This window comes from Drosophila miranda (assembly GCF_003369915.1).
Source record: "Drosophila miranda strain MSH22 chromosome Y unlocalized genomic scaffold, D.miranda_PacBio2.1 Contig_Y3_pilon, whole genome shotgun sequence".
In the NCBI taxonomy this organism is placed as follows: Eukaryota; Metazoa; Arthropoda; class Insecta; order Diptera; family Drosophilidae; genus Drosophila; species Drosophila miranda.
The window spans coordinates 9,721,023-9,736,751 of record NW_022881625.1 but is presented as its reverse complement, the minus strand read 5'-3'; the positions used below and the strand labels follow the sequence as shown (position 1 = coordinate 9,736,751).

The 15,729-nt window shown below is 45.6% G+C and overlaps 1 protein-coding gene across 2 annotated transcripts in view; it reads left to right on the top strand.

Annotated features, from left to right (window-relative positions):
• Positions 1-14,652, top strand: part of LOC117194641 — a 31,731-nt gene extending 17,079 nt beyond the window's left edge. For both annotated transcript variants that reach the window (XM_033399158.1, XM_033399157.1), the window contains exon 6: positions 14,466-14,652. In XM_033399158.1, the coding sequence (XP_033255049.1) occupies positions 14,466-14,637 (172 nt within the window). In that variant the 3' untranslated portion in view covers positions 14,638-14,652. The remainder of the gene's footprint in view (positions 1-14,465) is intronic.
• The last annotated feature ends 1,077 nt before the right edge of the window (positions 14,653-15,729 follow it).

The following is a 15,729-nucleotide window of genomic DNA, read 5'->3' as shown; positions in this document are numbered from 1 at the left end:
CGACCACTCCAAGGGTGCAGCAGTTGATCTCGTTTGCCACTCCAAGGGCAACGACAGCTGCTGGCGATGCAGATTCGGTAGCCGAATTCATCGCCTCGGAGAATGTGCAGCCAAGTACGTCTGCAGCGTCCGTGTCCGTGGTGTCCGCAAGTTCGCTAGTTGTCCCGTCCATCCCGATCCCACCAGTAAATAGACCTTCCGGACCTCCGGATATTGTCACCACAGGTACTAGGCCTGTGGTGCCCAAACCACTGGTGGGATTCCCACCAAAACGACAAGTTTTTCTCTCACGGCTGGCCCCTGACCTCACATCTAATGATGTAATTGCTTTCATTCAAAGCAAAATAAAAGCCGTGGGTTTACAGGTGGAGAAATTCAACTTCTCTTATGCCAGGGAGATAGCCTCGTTTAAGATAAGCATCTCCCCAACTCAATTTGACACCATTTGCTCCGCCTAATTTTGGCCGGAGCATTTGGTGGTGAAGGAGTTTAAGGCTAAGAAGAAGAACAGGCCCCCATATCCCTTACAAATCTTTCCAGTGTGCCACCCTCAACCTCAAATTCCTCTTCCCCAACTACCCGTCTTGCTTCCACTTTTCCAAAAAACTAACTTCTCTTTTAGTAACCTATCAGAATGTAAGAGGCTTGCGTAGTAAGCTCAGCATTCTTTTCCGGGATAGTGTTGCATTTGCTTCCCACGTTATTGTGTTTACTGAAAACTGGTTAAAGCCGGACATTCTTTGTTCCGAGGTTTTGGCAGGTCGGTACACAACTTTTAGAAAGGACCGTTCGTCTCGACGTGCAGGGGGGGTTCTAATTGCAGTGGACTCTTACTTCACGTCGGAACAATTCACAGTCCTAGTTCAACAGGAACTGGAATTCCTGTGTGTAAAACTGATTTTTCCCGCTTTCGCTATATTTATTACTTGCTCGTATATCCCACCTTCTTCGGATATTTCAATTTATGAGCAGCACTTGTCCGCTTTAACCGCTGTTTCTTCCTCGCTATCTGATAAAGATCGTATGATAGTTCTTGGTGACTTCAACTTGCCAGGAACTAGTATCCTAGTGCCCATGTCACGACATGACTTTGCTGACGGCTTGCTTGACCTGTCCCTGTCTCAAGTCAACCATGTGAAAAATTCCTTGGGTCGATTGCTTGATCTGTGCTTTGTATCGGATCCGACCATAGTGTTGTTAACCCGAGCCCTTCCGCTCACTATACCTGAAGACGCCTGCCACCCTACTTTCGAGGTGTCGCTAGATATAGGACCAACTGTATTGGATCGGTCCAATGCTTTTGTAAAGCCGAGTTTGCGAAGCTTAATAACCTCATTAGGGATTTTGATTGGTCCGCTTTGTACTTGTGCACTGATGTCATAAAAGGCACAAACATTTTTATACCCGATACTCAAAATGAGTATTGGGGTATATTAGATTTGTGGGGAAAATGGATGTGTGTAACGTCCAGAAGGAATCGTTTCCGACCCCATAAAGTATATATATTCTTGATCAGCATCAATAGCCGAGTCGATTGAGCCATGTCTGTCTGTCCGTCTGTCCGTCCGTCCGTCCGTCCGTCTGTCCGTCCCCTTCAGCGCCTAGTGCTCAAAGACTATAAGAGCTAGAGCAACGATGTTTTGTATCCAGACTTCTGTGATATGTCACTGCTACAAAAATATTTCAAAACTTCGCCCAGCCCACTGCCGCCCCCACAAAGGACGAAAATCTGTGGCATCCACAATTTTAAAGATACGAGAAAACCAAGAATGCAGAATCGTAGAGAATGACCATATCTTTGAGACTGCAGAATCTGAATTGGATCGTATTATTATTATAGCCAGCATCAAGAAAACAATTTCATTTTTTCTCGCCCTGTCTCTCTCTAACACACACGTAGCATAGGTGGCTTTGCTTAGGGTAAAACATTAGCGCCTAGATCTCAGAGACTATAAAAGCTAGAGCAACCAAAATTGGTATCCAGACTCCTAATATATCGTACCGAGACGAGTTTGTTTCAAAATTTCGCCACACCCCCTTCCGCCCCCGCAAAGGACGAAAATCTGGGGATATTCACAAATCTCAAAGACTATTAACGCTAGAGTAACCAAATTTAGTATCCGCACTCCTGTTAGATCTCACTATAAAACGTATTTCTCAAAATTTCGCCCCACCCCTTCCGCCTACACAAAGGACGAAAATCTGTTGCATGCACAATATTGTAGATTCGAGAAAACTAAAAACGCATAATCATAGATAACGACCATATCTATCAGATTGCTGAATCTGGACTAGATCAGATAATTTTTATAGCCAAAAGGAACAAATCAATTTGCACTGGCTACGCAGCGCCCGACGTCACGCTCAGACTGATTTTCTGTCTCTCTCGCACGCACTCTTTGTCGTGTCGTTTAATATTAGCGGCGTCTGCCGGAGGAGAGCCATACTGACTTAGTATCGGGTATAACTGTAGAGTTGCGGTGTCCGTAGCAACTCACAACGTTCTCCCTCGTTTACAATGTCTGGTGTGCTCTTGGCACATTTTTCGATTCTTGTGTCCCGCTTTCTTGTCCGACTAGAAAACCCCCTTGGTTTACCAAAGAGTTATCCAGTCTAAAAAACTTAAAATCAAGAGTTCATAAAAAATTTCAAGAAGTGGGTTCTCCTACTTCTCACTCTCGCTATGTAATAGCTCGGACAAACTTTTCAGTTCTTAATGCTCAATGCTATAAAAACTACCTATCTCGATGCAGGATACGTTTTTCTCAGGACCCTAAACAGTTTTACTGCTTCGTAAACAGTAAGCGTAGAACGTCCGCACACCCATCCTCGCCATCATTTTGTAATACGTTGGCAAATAATGATCAGGCAATTGCCGATCTTTTTGCCCAATTTTTCCAAACCACCTCTTCTGAGGAAAGCTACTCTGGTCATCCGTACCCATACGGTTTACCGAGGTCGAACGGCATTTTCAGTCCCTTGTTAAATGAATGTTCCCTACTTCATGATCTTCGACTAGTTAAGCCGGTGTTTTCACCGGGTCCAGACGGGGTTCCAGGTTGTGTACTCAGGTACTGCGCCGAGGCTCTGTGTGGACCTTTGCTTAAACTATTCACCCTGTCCATTGATTCTTCTTGCTTCCTCCCTCTCCATAAAAAAGGTAGCAAGCCTGATGCAAAAAATTATAGAGGTATAGCAAAGTTATCCGCTATTCCTAAAATGTTTGAGAAGGTTTTAACTCCGCACTTGCAACATCTCTGCAAGTCACTTATATCTCCAACTCAGCATGGATTTATAAGGCGGCGATCTACCACCACGAACTTGTTAGAGTTTACCTCTTTCATTATTAAAGGCTTTCAAGGTAACTTACAGACGGATGTTATTTACACCGACTTTAGTAAAGCATTCGACTCTGTAAACCATTCCCTTTTAGCGCAAAAACTTGACCTTTTAGGGTTTCCGCCCAACCTCCTGAGGTGGATTTCTAGCTATCTTTGTTCCAGGTCTCAAAGAGTCCTCTTCAAAAACTCCCTCTCTTTACCAGTAAAGGTTTCTTCGGGAGTACCACAGGGCAGCCATCTAGGCCCCTTACACTTCACACTCTTTATTAATGACTTGCCTTCAGTATTTACCTACTCTCGAGTACTTATGTATGCGGATGATGTTAAACTCTGTGTCCAGTACAAGGACATCTCATTTCATTCTCCCTTGCAATCCGATCTCAATATCTTTCAGTCATGGTGTTGTGCAAACTTGTTACACCTTAATGCCTCGAAATGCAAAGTTATGACATTTCATCGTTCTAGCCCTTTGTTGGCTCCCTATACCCTATTTGGTGGTTCTCTTGAGAGAATTACCCTGGTGGATGATCTGGGTGTTATGTTGGACCCCAAGTTAAAGTTTTCCGAACACATTTCTACCATGGTAAATAAGGCCATGGGCGAGCTTGGGTTTATAAAGAGGTGGTCAAAGGAATTTGAAGACCCCTATATAACAAAGACTCTCTATACCTCGCTTGTTCGTCCGATCTTAGAATACGGCTCCTGTGTATGGTGCCCTCAGTACAAAGTACACCAGGACCGTATAGAATCAGCACAGAAAAACTTTTTACTCTTTGCTCTGCGGGGCCTCAACTGGGATGCGGGTGTCAGACTCCCATCTTACTCTAGTAGACTACTATTAGTAAACCTCCCATCCTTAGTTAACCGTAGAAAAATGCTTGGTGTGATATTTATGCACAACTTGATTAGGGGTGACATAGACAGCCCTGATCTGTTGAGCCGCATAAACTTCACGATTCCTATTAGACTGAATAGAAATTTTATACCGTTGTTCCTTCCACTTTGTAGATCGAATTATTCCTTGCATGAACCGTTTAGGGTCTTATGCTCGGATTATAATTCCCTCTACCATATTATATCCACCACTAATTCTCTTCCTCTTATTAAATTACTAATCCTTACACACCTTTCTAGTAATTAGTAATTGTAGTGGTATTTGTATTTTGATTGCATGCTTAGTTTCTTAGTAAGTTTAGTGCTAATTTTCCTCGAATGTTAGTCTAATAGCTATCTTTCTTGCATGTTCGCGTTCGGTTCGACTACGCACCGTTCGTCATGCGGCAGCGCCCCTCGGTCGGTTGGGCGGGAGGAGGGCTGCGTTTTGCTTGGGATCCGCGCGTAACAGCCTTCTGCTGGTTTCACACGGGCCACTTGACTGTGCAGTAACTGCATCGCCTCTTGAAAGATGCAGTCATTGCATGTCAACGTCCAAGAATATACAGGTACATATATGCTACGAATACACTATACATATAGCCATATAGTATGCGGGGAAGCGGGCTCTTGTGGTACTCCTGTAAGATGATTTTATGGTACTCACGTTCTGGACGAGGCCATTGATGCGGTTCCCATCTGCATCAGCAGCTCCTGTCCTGGCTCCTGTGATGCGAGCTGCCCCTGTTCTAGTTCCTGCGCTTCCAGCGGTTTCAGTTTCAGCACCAGCAGCAGCCCTTTCTCGTCCCCTTCCCCGTCCAGTGGCCGTTGCCGCTGACGCTGCCGATGCCGATGCCGCTTCCGTTGGCTTTAATGATAAGACCGCGTTAGAATGCGGCAAGACAGCAGCAGATGTGGGCGATGACAAGGAATTGGCGGCTGGATGCTGGTAGGGATTGGTGTATCTGGAGTTGGAGGTAGGCAGGGGAGAGGTTGGCGGTGTGGATTGTTGTGGAACTGAGGGGCCCGTTCTGTTGCGTAAACGGGCCAAGGAACTCCTTAAACCCTCCGTATTGTCTTTGTCGGGGCCCCTTCCAAATGAAATGCATCCGCACAGCACTCTCCCAGCCTCCGCCTCGGCCTCACTTCAGCTGCCCTGCCACGTTCGACTCTCAGGTGTATTTGCCTCTTGGATGGAACTCGACTCGTTCGTGCAAATGTAGAAAATGGTTACGGCTAGCCTCAAAGTTTTGGACTCATCTCTGGAAACCCCAGCCACAAGTGCAGCGGTCTGGGCCAATTCAGAAAACTAATTCCAACTTTTGTGTCTCGTCTCAGCACGTAAGGCCTGTGTGTGAGTGTGCGCCTAGACCTTATGGCACTTTTAAGCGAATTAAAATGTTCCAGAAGCGACTGTACTGGAAGGTAGTAGCTGCAGACAGAGCCCGACAGTTTTCTCCGGAAAAATAAGCAGGTCGGAGAGTGGCTGCAAGAAAAGAATGCAAATTAATCGAAGATTGTGCAAATTCTAAATTGTGCTGATCGGTCCAGTGGGTTTCTTCAAGCTTTATTTATTAACGTCCAGAGAAATGTCAGAGAAATTAAAATAAAATAAAAGAAGTGCATTTCATATTTTAATTAAATATATTTCAAAGTTAAATTAAATACATTTAAAAGTTAAATATTATATATAATATATTTGTTTGAGATGCCAAGCTTTTTTGGCACCTATGTGTTTAAAAAATGAAAAGAGATTTTGGGTTAAACTTTATAATTCGTATTTAATCTTGGTGGCTTAGCGGAAGCCGATTGCTTGCTATTGCCAGATAAACTTTATGCGAGATCGATATGCAACCAATGCGCAGAGGGGTTAGCATAGAACTAAACTATAGACGACGGCGTTAGATCAAAGCGATTGCCGAAGTGGCGGCAGCAGATCAAAGTAGTTGCCGAAGTGGCGGCGGCAGAGAGCCCTTTAGCGGGAGAGCGCAGCAGTTCTGCAGAACGTCAACGTTTGACAACATAGGCGGCTCTCTCTGCTCATACGATAATAATGTTAAAGTTACGGTTATTCTTCAGCGGCTGGCCCGAACATACTCCCCCCGTTGGGAGCTAGTCTCTCAACAGATTCCTTAAGGGGCAGCAAACATAGCCGAGTGACGGCCCTCCTGATGTTTCCTGAGGATGTCTTCAGGTCAGCGACGCGACACACTCCGTCCTTGCCCAAAACGACATCGACCACTCTAGCCAGTGGCCAACGCATTGGAGGAAGATTTTCGTCCTTCACCAGAACGAGGTCGTTCTTGCAGATGTTTTGCGCGGGGGTACGCCACTTCGCGCGCTCTTGCAAAAGAGTGAGATACTCTTCGCGCCAACGGCTCCAAAATATTTTCTGTAGTTGGGTGACCCGCTGCCAGCCATCCAGACGATTGTAGTTCAGCTTCGTTAGGTCAGGCTCGAGGATTTGCTCATGGGGGCCGCCTAAAAGCAGATGAGCAGGAGTCAAAACGTCTAAGTCATCAGGATTTTCTGAAAGCGAGAGCAAAGGGCGAGAGTTAACAATTGCAGTGATCTGACAGATCAGAGTGCGCAGCTCGTCGAAGCTAAGCACAGATGGTCCAACTGAGCGGTACAGGTGATATTTTGCGGTCTTCACGACCGCTTCCCACAACCCGCCAAAATGCGGAGAGCGAGGTGGGATGAAACGCCAGTCGATCGAGTCAGCCAAGCAGGATTCGTGGACCTCCTTCATATGCGGTTCGCTCAGACAAAGCTTCTTTAGCTCCAGAAGCTCGTTCTTGGCCCCAACGAAGTTTGTCGCATTGTCCGACCAAATTTGACTTGGCCTTCCTCGAGTGGAAGTAAAACGCTTAAGTGCGCCTAGAAGCGATGCGGTGGTCAAATCCTTTACGAGCTCCATGTGTATAGCCTTAGAAGTGAAACAGATGAATACGCTAATGTAGCACTTGATCGGAGGCCTCGTGCGGATTTCTGATCGGTAGAAAAAAGGTCCACAGTAATCGACTCCAGTGACTTCAAAAGCTCGAGATCCTTCCAAACGTTCCTTAGGTAGGTCTCCCATGAGTTGTTCGACCATGCGCGGCCTAGTCCTGAAGCATCTCACACATCTGCTGACGACCCTTGACACTGCCTTAACACTTTCAATGGGCCAATATTCCAGTCGAATTTTGGATAGCAAGGCGCGAGGTCCGGCATGGAGGTTTCTTTCATGATAATATCTTATCAGCGCAAAGGTAATGGAATGTCCCTTTGGCAGAATGAGCGGGTGCTGAGCGTCAAATCCTAGCGATGAGTTGCCAAGACGACCTCCAACTCTAAGTAGTCCAGAATGATCGATGAACGGGTTGAGCGAACTAATAGAACTGGATCATGAAATCATGACCATTGCGCCGAATCTCCTTTATGTCCATCCACAAATTTGCCAGCTGAATGTGTCGAATTAGAAGATGCGTTCCTTGCCGAATATCAGAAACGTTGAGTCCTGGATGCCTAAGACGATGTATAAATTTATGCATGTAGGCGAATGTGCGCTGCATGCGAAAGAATGAATTCGCAAATTTGCATCCGGACGTGAGATCGGCATGTGGACGTGATTAGCAATCCTCTCTTGCGAAGCTCTAAAGTTGCTATGTTGTTAGTAGGAGATACAGGCCACTTATCCTTGGAGCCTAGCAAAAAGGATGGGCCGTGAAACCATAGCTCTGACTGGATAAGATGGTTGGGAAGCGAGCCTCTCGAGAGAATATCAGCAGGATTTAAAAATGTGGGAACATAGCGCCATTCCATGGCTGCCGTCAACTCCTGAATTGATGCCACTCGATTTGCCACGAAAACTTGAAATTTAGCTGGCTCGTCCCTAATCCAAGATAATGCTGTTGACGAATCCGACCAGCAATAGAACCGACCTGTAAAGATTCCCATGTCCTTTACATTCTGCATGATTTTCGCAAGCAAATGGGCTCCACTTAATTCCAGCTTAGGAATCGATATAGTCTTTAGCGGCGCCACTCGCGACTTTGAGCACAAAACGTGGCTCGAAGACTGGGCTTCCCTGGACACGACATACACGCAAGCGCCATATGCTTCTAAGCTGGCATCACAGAATCCGTGAACTTCTGTAGCCACACTAGAACGAAGAACCAAGCGAGGAAATGAGATCCGAGCCAAACTATTTCTCAAGTCCATCCAAGTTGAATGCAACGCTGAGGGTAGGCTTTCATCCCAATCCAAATTTTCTCTCCAAAGCTGCTGAAGGAAGATTTTGCACCTGACAATGACTGGATTTATCAATCCAAGAGGGTCGTAGAACCGCGCAATCGTAGATAAAACCGACCGCTTTGATGGCTTTGAGTTTGTGTCCAGTGCGGACAAGGCAAAAAGCAGCTGATCCGAAGCAGGGTCCCACGCTAAGCCGAGAGTTTTGGCAATGTCGCTTCCATCATTAAACTTTAGGAACTTCTCTATGTCATCTTCAGGGGTTCCCTCAAGTACTTCCTGGTGACTGGAGCACCATTTCCTAAGTCTAAAATTACCACGGGACAGTAAAGCTGATGTTTGGTGCATCTTGTCCATGACCTGTGCGACCGAATGTTAAACAATGCAGGCTGAATAACAGGGCCTGTCATCATCACATCATTTAGAGAATATCCAGTTGATGTAGCTGCGGATCCATCGAAAACGACACGGAGTTTTGTCGTCGTACTGTCCTCCTTTAGGACACAGTGATGAGGCAAGAAATATTTGCAGAGACTCTCTGATTCCAACCTTGCTTCCATCTCAGCTATCGAATCTGGACATTTGTGCGTAGCCAAAAGCGCCGAGCTTGATACCTTCTGTCCACCGCCAGATACGATCCACCCAAGCCGGGTCTTCTGCAGAAGAGGCAGTCCATCGGTGAGTTTGATTTGCCCTACGCAGAGGAGATCATAAAAAACGCTCGCACCAATGAGAAGATCAACCCGTTGAGGATTGAAAAATGCAGGATCAGCCAGCTGAATGTTAGATGGAATACGCCAATCGGATACATTTACTGTCATACTTGGTTGAGAATCGGTAATCGTGGGGGCGATGAGAGCAGTAAGTGTAGTTGTGTAAGCAGAGGTGCGAGAATGCATACAAATGCTTATGGTGGATCCCTCAGTAGAAACGCTGGTATCGCCCAGCCCAGACACAAGTGCAGACGATTGAGTTCTCCTAAGCTGAAGCTGCTGGGCGAACCTGGATGTGACGAGATGCAGCTGCGATCCTGAATCTAAGATGGCACGACAAGGAACTAAAACGCCAGACCGATTCTTTACGAGAACCGCGGCTGTAGCCAGAAGCACGACATCAGAGTGAAGACCTTGGGCAGCAAGAGAGGTAGACGAAGGTAGAGACGAGCTGCTAGCAGAATTTTGAGCAACGGAAAGAGTGTCCGGTTGAACGGCCAGATCGGGAGGAGTAATACCTGGGCAGCCTTGTGTTGTGGGCTGTATACTATCGAAGTGCAACAAACTATGATGCCTACCGCCGCATACTCGACATTTTCCACTATTGCATGCGCGGGTCCGGTGCCCCGGCTTTAGGCAATTGAAGCATAGGGAAAGCTTCTTCACTTCTTTGTGGCGCAGCAACGGTGAGAGATTTCCGAATATGTTGCACGAGTATATTCCATGGCCCGCTGAGTGGCAAAAGACGCATACAGACGGGTCGGCGGAAGAGTTGGAAGCTACAAACGTTTTCTTAACCTGCGTATAGGAATGGTTTTTTCCCACCTGATCGCTACTAGCGTGTGTCGCTGTAGCATATTCCAACCGCTCCATTTTCTGGCAGCGTTGCTGCAAGAATTCGAAGAATTCCTCTGCGGTAGGTATAGCATCCGACGATGTGTGCTCCTCCCATTTGGTTTGCGTCTTCGAATCCAACTTCTGCAGCAGCATGCTGATGACCATGAATCCTGAAATCTCCTCAGCAGTTCCCAATGTCTGCAACGCTCGCATGTGTAAATTGACTGCATCCGAAAACTCCCGAAGCCTTTTAGCAGAAGGCGAGTCTACCCTCTTTAGCCCAAGAATCTTCTTGATGTGTGCCTGGAAAACAAGTCTTTTGTTATTAAAGCGTTTATTAAGTATATCCAGAGCCGCACGATAATTGGCACTGGAGAGCTCTAACGATCGAACCGAATCCAAAGCCGCATCAGCGAGGCAAGAGCGAAGGTGCTGGAATTTCTCGATGTCACTGAGATCCGCATCCGCTTCAATCACCGATTTGAACATTGCCATAAAATCCGAGAACTCGACGTATCCACCAGAAAATTTAGGCACCTTCAGCTCAGGAAGTCGCTGCTTGTGAGCCATGATGATGGTACTATGTCCGGAATGGCTTGGCAGAGTCGTAGAATAGGCAGCGGCGTGTGACTGGCTTACTTCAACAGCAACTCAGCTTTCAACGATATGAAAAGAGTATCGAAGATTTCGCGCAGCTCACTCCCAATCTCGTTTTGATCGAGAGCCTCCAATTCATTATGGGCCTTATTAAATTCCTCTCGAATTTCTGCCAACATATCAAGGCGCACCTCGACTTCCGCGGCGGTCAGCTTATCGATTTTATTCCCCGCGAAGGATTCGCCAAGCCTGTGCAATCGATCATATAATGACTGACTTTTACGCTTATACAGACTTAGTCTGGAATCAGCCACCACAATATTTCCGCCCGCGCCTGTATTCGGATCGTTGTCCATGTTAACCGTTGTGCAATTCGACACAACAACGGAAAATGAAATACCGCTTAAGCGACGATGTATAGACGCGAGAGCGAGAATGCAAGACACGAAAAGTCAAGAACCGCGGCTGCAGCTGCGCAGAGAATGAGAGATTCGATGCTTAAAGTACCGGAATATGTCTATAAATATTCCAGCCGCACTCTCACTGAATTTGCACTTTAAACTGTTTTTCAACGTGCACCCAAATGTATTTGTTGGTAGTTAAACTACCCAACAACACAATATTGTATAATTAATAAGTGTTTTAACGGAACGCGATTAAGCAATGGTTTTATATCACGTCGGGGTCACCAATGTTTGAGATGCCAAGCTTTTTTGGCACCTATGTGTTTCAAAAATGAAAAGAGATTTTGGGTTAAAATTTATAATTCGTATTTAATCTTGGTGGCTTAGCGGAAGCCGATTGCTTGCTATTGCCAGATAAACTTTATGCGAGATCGATATGCAACCAAAGCGCAGAGGGGTTAGCATAGAACTACACTATTGACGACGGCGTTAGATCAAAGTGATTGCCGAAGTGGCGGCAGCAGATCAAAGTAGTTGCCGAAGTGGCGGCGGCAGAGAGCCCCTTTAGCGGGAGAGCGCAGCAGCTCTGCAGAACGTCAACGTTTTACAACATAGGCGGCTCTCTCTGCTCATACAATAATAATGTTAAAGTTACGGTTATTCTTCAGCGGCTGGCCCGAACAATATTATATTTAAATTTTTATTTCCGACAAATTTAATATACCATATTTAATGTTTATTATACCCGATACTCAAAATGAGTATTGGGGTATATTAGATTTGTGGTAAAAGTGGATGTGTGTAACGTCCAGAAGGAATCGTTTCCGACCCCATAAAGTATATATATTCTTGATCAGCATCAATAGCCGAGTCGGTTGAGCCCTGTCTGTCTGTCCGTCTGTCCGTCTGTCCGTCCCCTTCAGCGCCTAGTGCTCAAAGACTATAAGAGCTAGAGCAACGACGTTTTGGATCCAGACTTCTGTGATATGTCACTGCTACAAGTATATTTCAAAACTTCGCCCCGCCTACTTCCGCCCCACAAAGGACGAAAATCTGTGGCATCCACAATTTTAAAGATATGAGAAAACCAAAAAACGTAGAATTGTAGAGAATGACCATATCTTTATCCATGCGGAATCTGAATTGGATCGTATCATTATTATAGCCAGCATCAAGAAAACAATTTTATTTTTTCTCGCCCTGTCTCTCTCTAACACACACGTAGCATAGACGGCTTTGCTTAGAGTAAAACATTAGCGCCTAGATCTCTGAGACTACAAAAGCTAGAGCAACCAAATTTGGTATCCACACTCCTAATATATCGGACCGAGACGAGTTTGTTTCAAAATTTCGCCACACTCCCATCCGCCCCCGCAAAGGACGAAAATCTGGGGATATTCAAAAATCTCAGAGACTATTAAGGCTACAGTAACCAAATTTGATCCGCACTCCTGTTAGATCTTACTATAAAACGTGTATCTCAAAATTTTGCCCCACCCCCTTCCGCCCCCACAAAGGACGAAAATCTGTTGCATCCACAATATTGCACATTCGAGACAACTAAAAACGCAGAATCATAGATAATGACCATATCTATCAGATCGCTGAATCTAGATCAGATCAGATCATTTTTATAGCCAATAGGAACAAATCAATTTGCAGTGGCTACGCAGCGCCCGACGTCACGCTCAGACTGATTTTCTGTCTCTCTCGCACGCACTCTTTGTCGTGTCGTTTAATATTAGCGGCGTCTGCCGGAGGAGAGCCATACTGACTTAGTATCGGGTATAACCGTAGAGTTGCTGTGTCCGCAGCAACTCACAACGTTCCCCTCGTTAATAATATAGTTGAGGAAAATAATAAAAACTACGTAAATGATGGTTAGAAAGATGATTAGATGGAAAAGGTAATTGAAATATTCCAATATTATAAACTTTTAGGGGGAAAAATAACGCTTTTCTGTTTCTGAAATTCCAGAGATTTTCTAGCTGTCTTTATTGCTCTCACAGCATTGGGTCAGATTTTATTCCCGGACCAGGGATGACCCTACGCCTTACTGGGAGAATCCATGTGATTGTAAAACGACAACTTTTGGCAGGAAATGTCCATTAAATTTGTCCCCAAGGAGGGAGCCGAAAGTACACAGGAAAGTCGAAAACAAGTCAAAGGCCAAACGTTGGGGGTAAAGTTTTGGCTTTCGGCTGGGTCTGCATGGATGCCCAGAATGGGGGCGTACTTCAGTTGAGGAGCCCTCCTGGGGGGGAAAAAAAGGTTGAGGACGCTGAAAGTGAAACATAATTTCCGACACAAAATTAAAATCATGTCCCAATGGCTGTGTCCCCTTGGCCCTCTGACAATGCCTCACATTCCAGCCACAGGCTGCTTGACTATGTCCCCGTCGCAGCTCCTGTCTCCGCTCCTGTGGCTGCTCTTGTGGCGTATGTTGTTGCCATTTTAGCTGTGCATGTGCGCCCCAAGGCTGATGGTGGGAGGGTGCGGCCGCAGAAAGAAGAGGAAACACACAATGAAATTTAAATGGCCTCCGAGTAGCCATGCCCTGAGTGAAAGGACTATTTAATGCAGCAAAATTCTGCCAGGTATTCTCTTCATAAATGCTTTTTCCTGGAACAGCTGCCGACAGCCATCTGACAAATGTGGCGAGGGCACACGACCGAGCCATGAGATACATCTACCTCCCAACAGGTGGAAACTTTGATAAACGCTTGAATACCAGAACAGTTTGCTGGCTGCCAGCTAAATGCCTAGCAACGGCTTATCATATTTGATACACTGAAATTCCATTCAGACACTGCATTTCCTTTGAACTCCACTGACTGCTGGCTCTTTATGGGGAAATTGACAACGCACCAGTGACCTCTACTGATTCCAATCTGCGTCCAAGAGTTGCAGAAAGAGCAGTCGAGAGGAGGATAGAACGGATACCAAGGTCACTATGGACATTAAGCTCATCATATCACAGGCCACTGCCCTCTCTTTTCAGAGGAAACTCAACTTATTTCGATAGAATTATCCCTTTACCCTCCACACAACACACTTTACCACCACTAAGGTTGCGAATGCCCAGGGGTGGCCATATACCGAGCATTCATTTTAATGCTCTTCCACTCGCTGCTCCTCAATAAAAGAGCATAGAAATAAAATAAACTTTAAGGACCGCAAGCAAAAGCTGAAACAGCTGATAATCATGATTTATGGGAAATGAGTAGCGAGGTGGCAGGCCAATGACAGCAGTCGACTCGAGGCAGGAACGTCCTGTTGGCATGGAACGAATGCTTTGGTCAAACCAGAAAAGAGGCCAATAAACACGGCCATAAAAACACCCACTCCAGCACCCTTGGCTTTTCATCAGATCAGGGAAATGTAGGAACGAAAGAATGAATGTGGGGAAGCCATTGTAAACGAAATCATTTTCTAACTTTGCTATTTAAAAAACTTTTTTGCAGATTCATCATTGTTGGACGAGGATATGTGTGTGGTGTGTGGAGTGTGGAGCGTGGCGTGTGGCGTGTGGCCTGGTGTGCTTTGGTCCGCTTCGAAAGCAATTTGCCAGCCAGCCATAGAAGCAATTATTTTCTCATATTACGTATACGCAACGCGTGCCCAATGCGCTGCTAACAGATTTATTCTTTCATTAGAAGACAAACAACCGCTTTCCATTACGCTGCTGCCGTTTCTTATTAAAACTCAAACAGAAGCGAGAGACCAGCTGCAGAAGCCATCGCAAATTGCGCGCCCAGCTTTATTTACAAAATTCTCATTAAAAGCCAGAAAACTGTACGCCCATTTAGCTTGAGAGTGGGTCCAAGAGTCCTAGAGTCCTGCCAAGTGTTCCGAAAAGTATTGCCGGCCTGGACAGTAGTATCGCCTCCAGCTCGAATTTGCATTCATGTTAAACATTGCTCGGTCGTAAGCTGATTATGTGCAGAAATACATGTAGCACTTAAATCACCTGTAATTGATTTCTACCCTCCATTCGCACTCCATCACTCATACGCAGCGTTGCCCCTGGCAGCCCTGTAAACCCTCAACACGACCGCTGACAGGTAAATAATCACAATCACAATCAAAATGGTCATCATCGTGATGAGCAGCCTCGCAATTACCCCCCACAGCTCCACGGATTCTCCCCAGCTTCCGCCCACATGTTGATCATCGATTATTTCCCATTGGTTTTGATTGATGTCTGCTTCCGCAGACCGATAATGATTATGTTTATGATGAAGCCACTAATTTAAAATGCGGCGAAAACAAAGCCACCGTACCTGGCCAGCTAATAAATCAAAATCGAAGTTTTCATGGGGATGCCATTTTCAAGAGTTCCGGTGGAACGGAAGCATTATTTGTGTTCATGGCTGAATAATTTAATGGAAAATGCGATTGATTGGCCTGCTGTTGTCCAATTGAATGCCGTTTTTTATGTTGTACATTATAGAAGCCTGCCTCCTATGGATTCGAATGAAAATGTAGCTTTGATTTCGCCGTATCAGGCAATTAAAATCAGGGCATGTTCGCGATTGGTTTTCCGCTAATAAATTGGAAGCGTGCCATGGGAAAGGATGCGAGCTATCCACCAACAGCACCACAAAAACTTTAACAATGAGAGAAACAATTTCTTCGAACTGTTGCATATTTATATTCATCCGAGTACAACATCTACAATTCCTCTGCAAGTACTGGGTACACTCGAATTGGCAAGAATAATTAAAT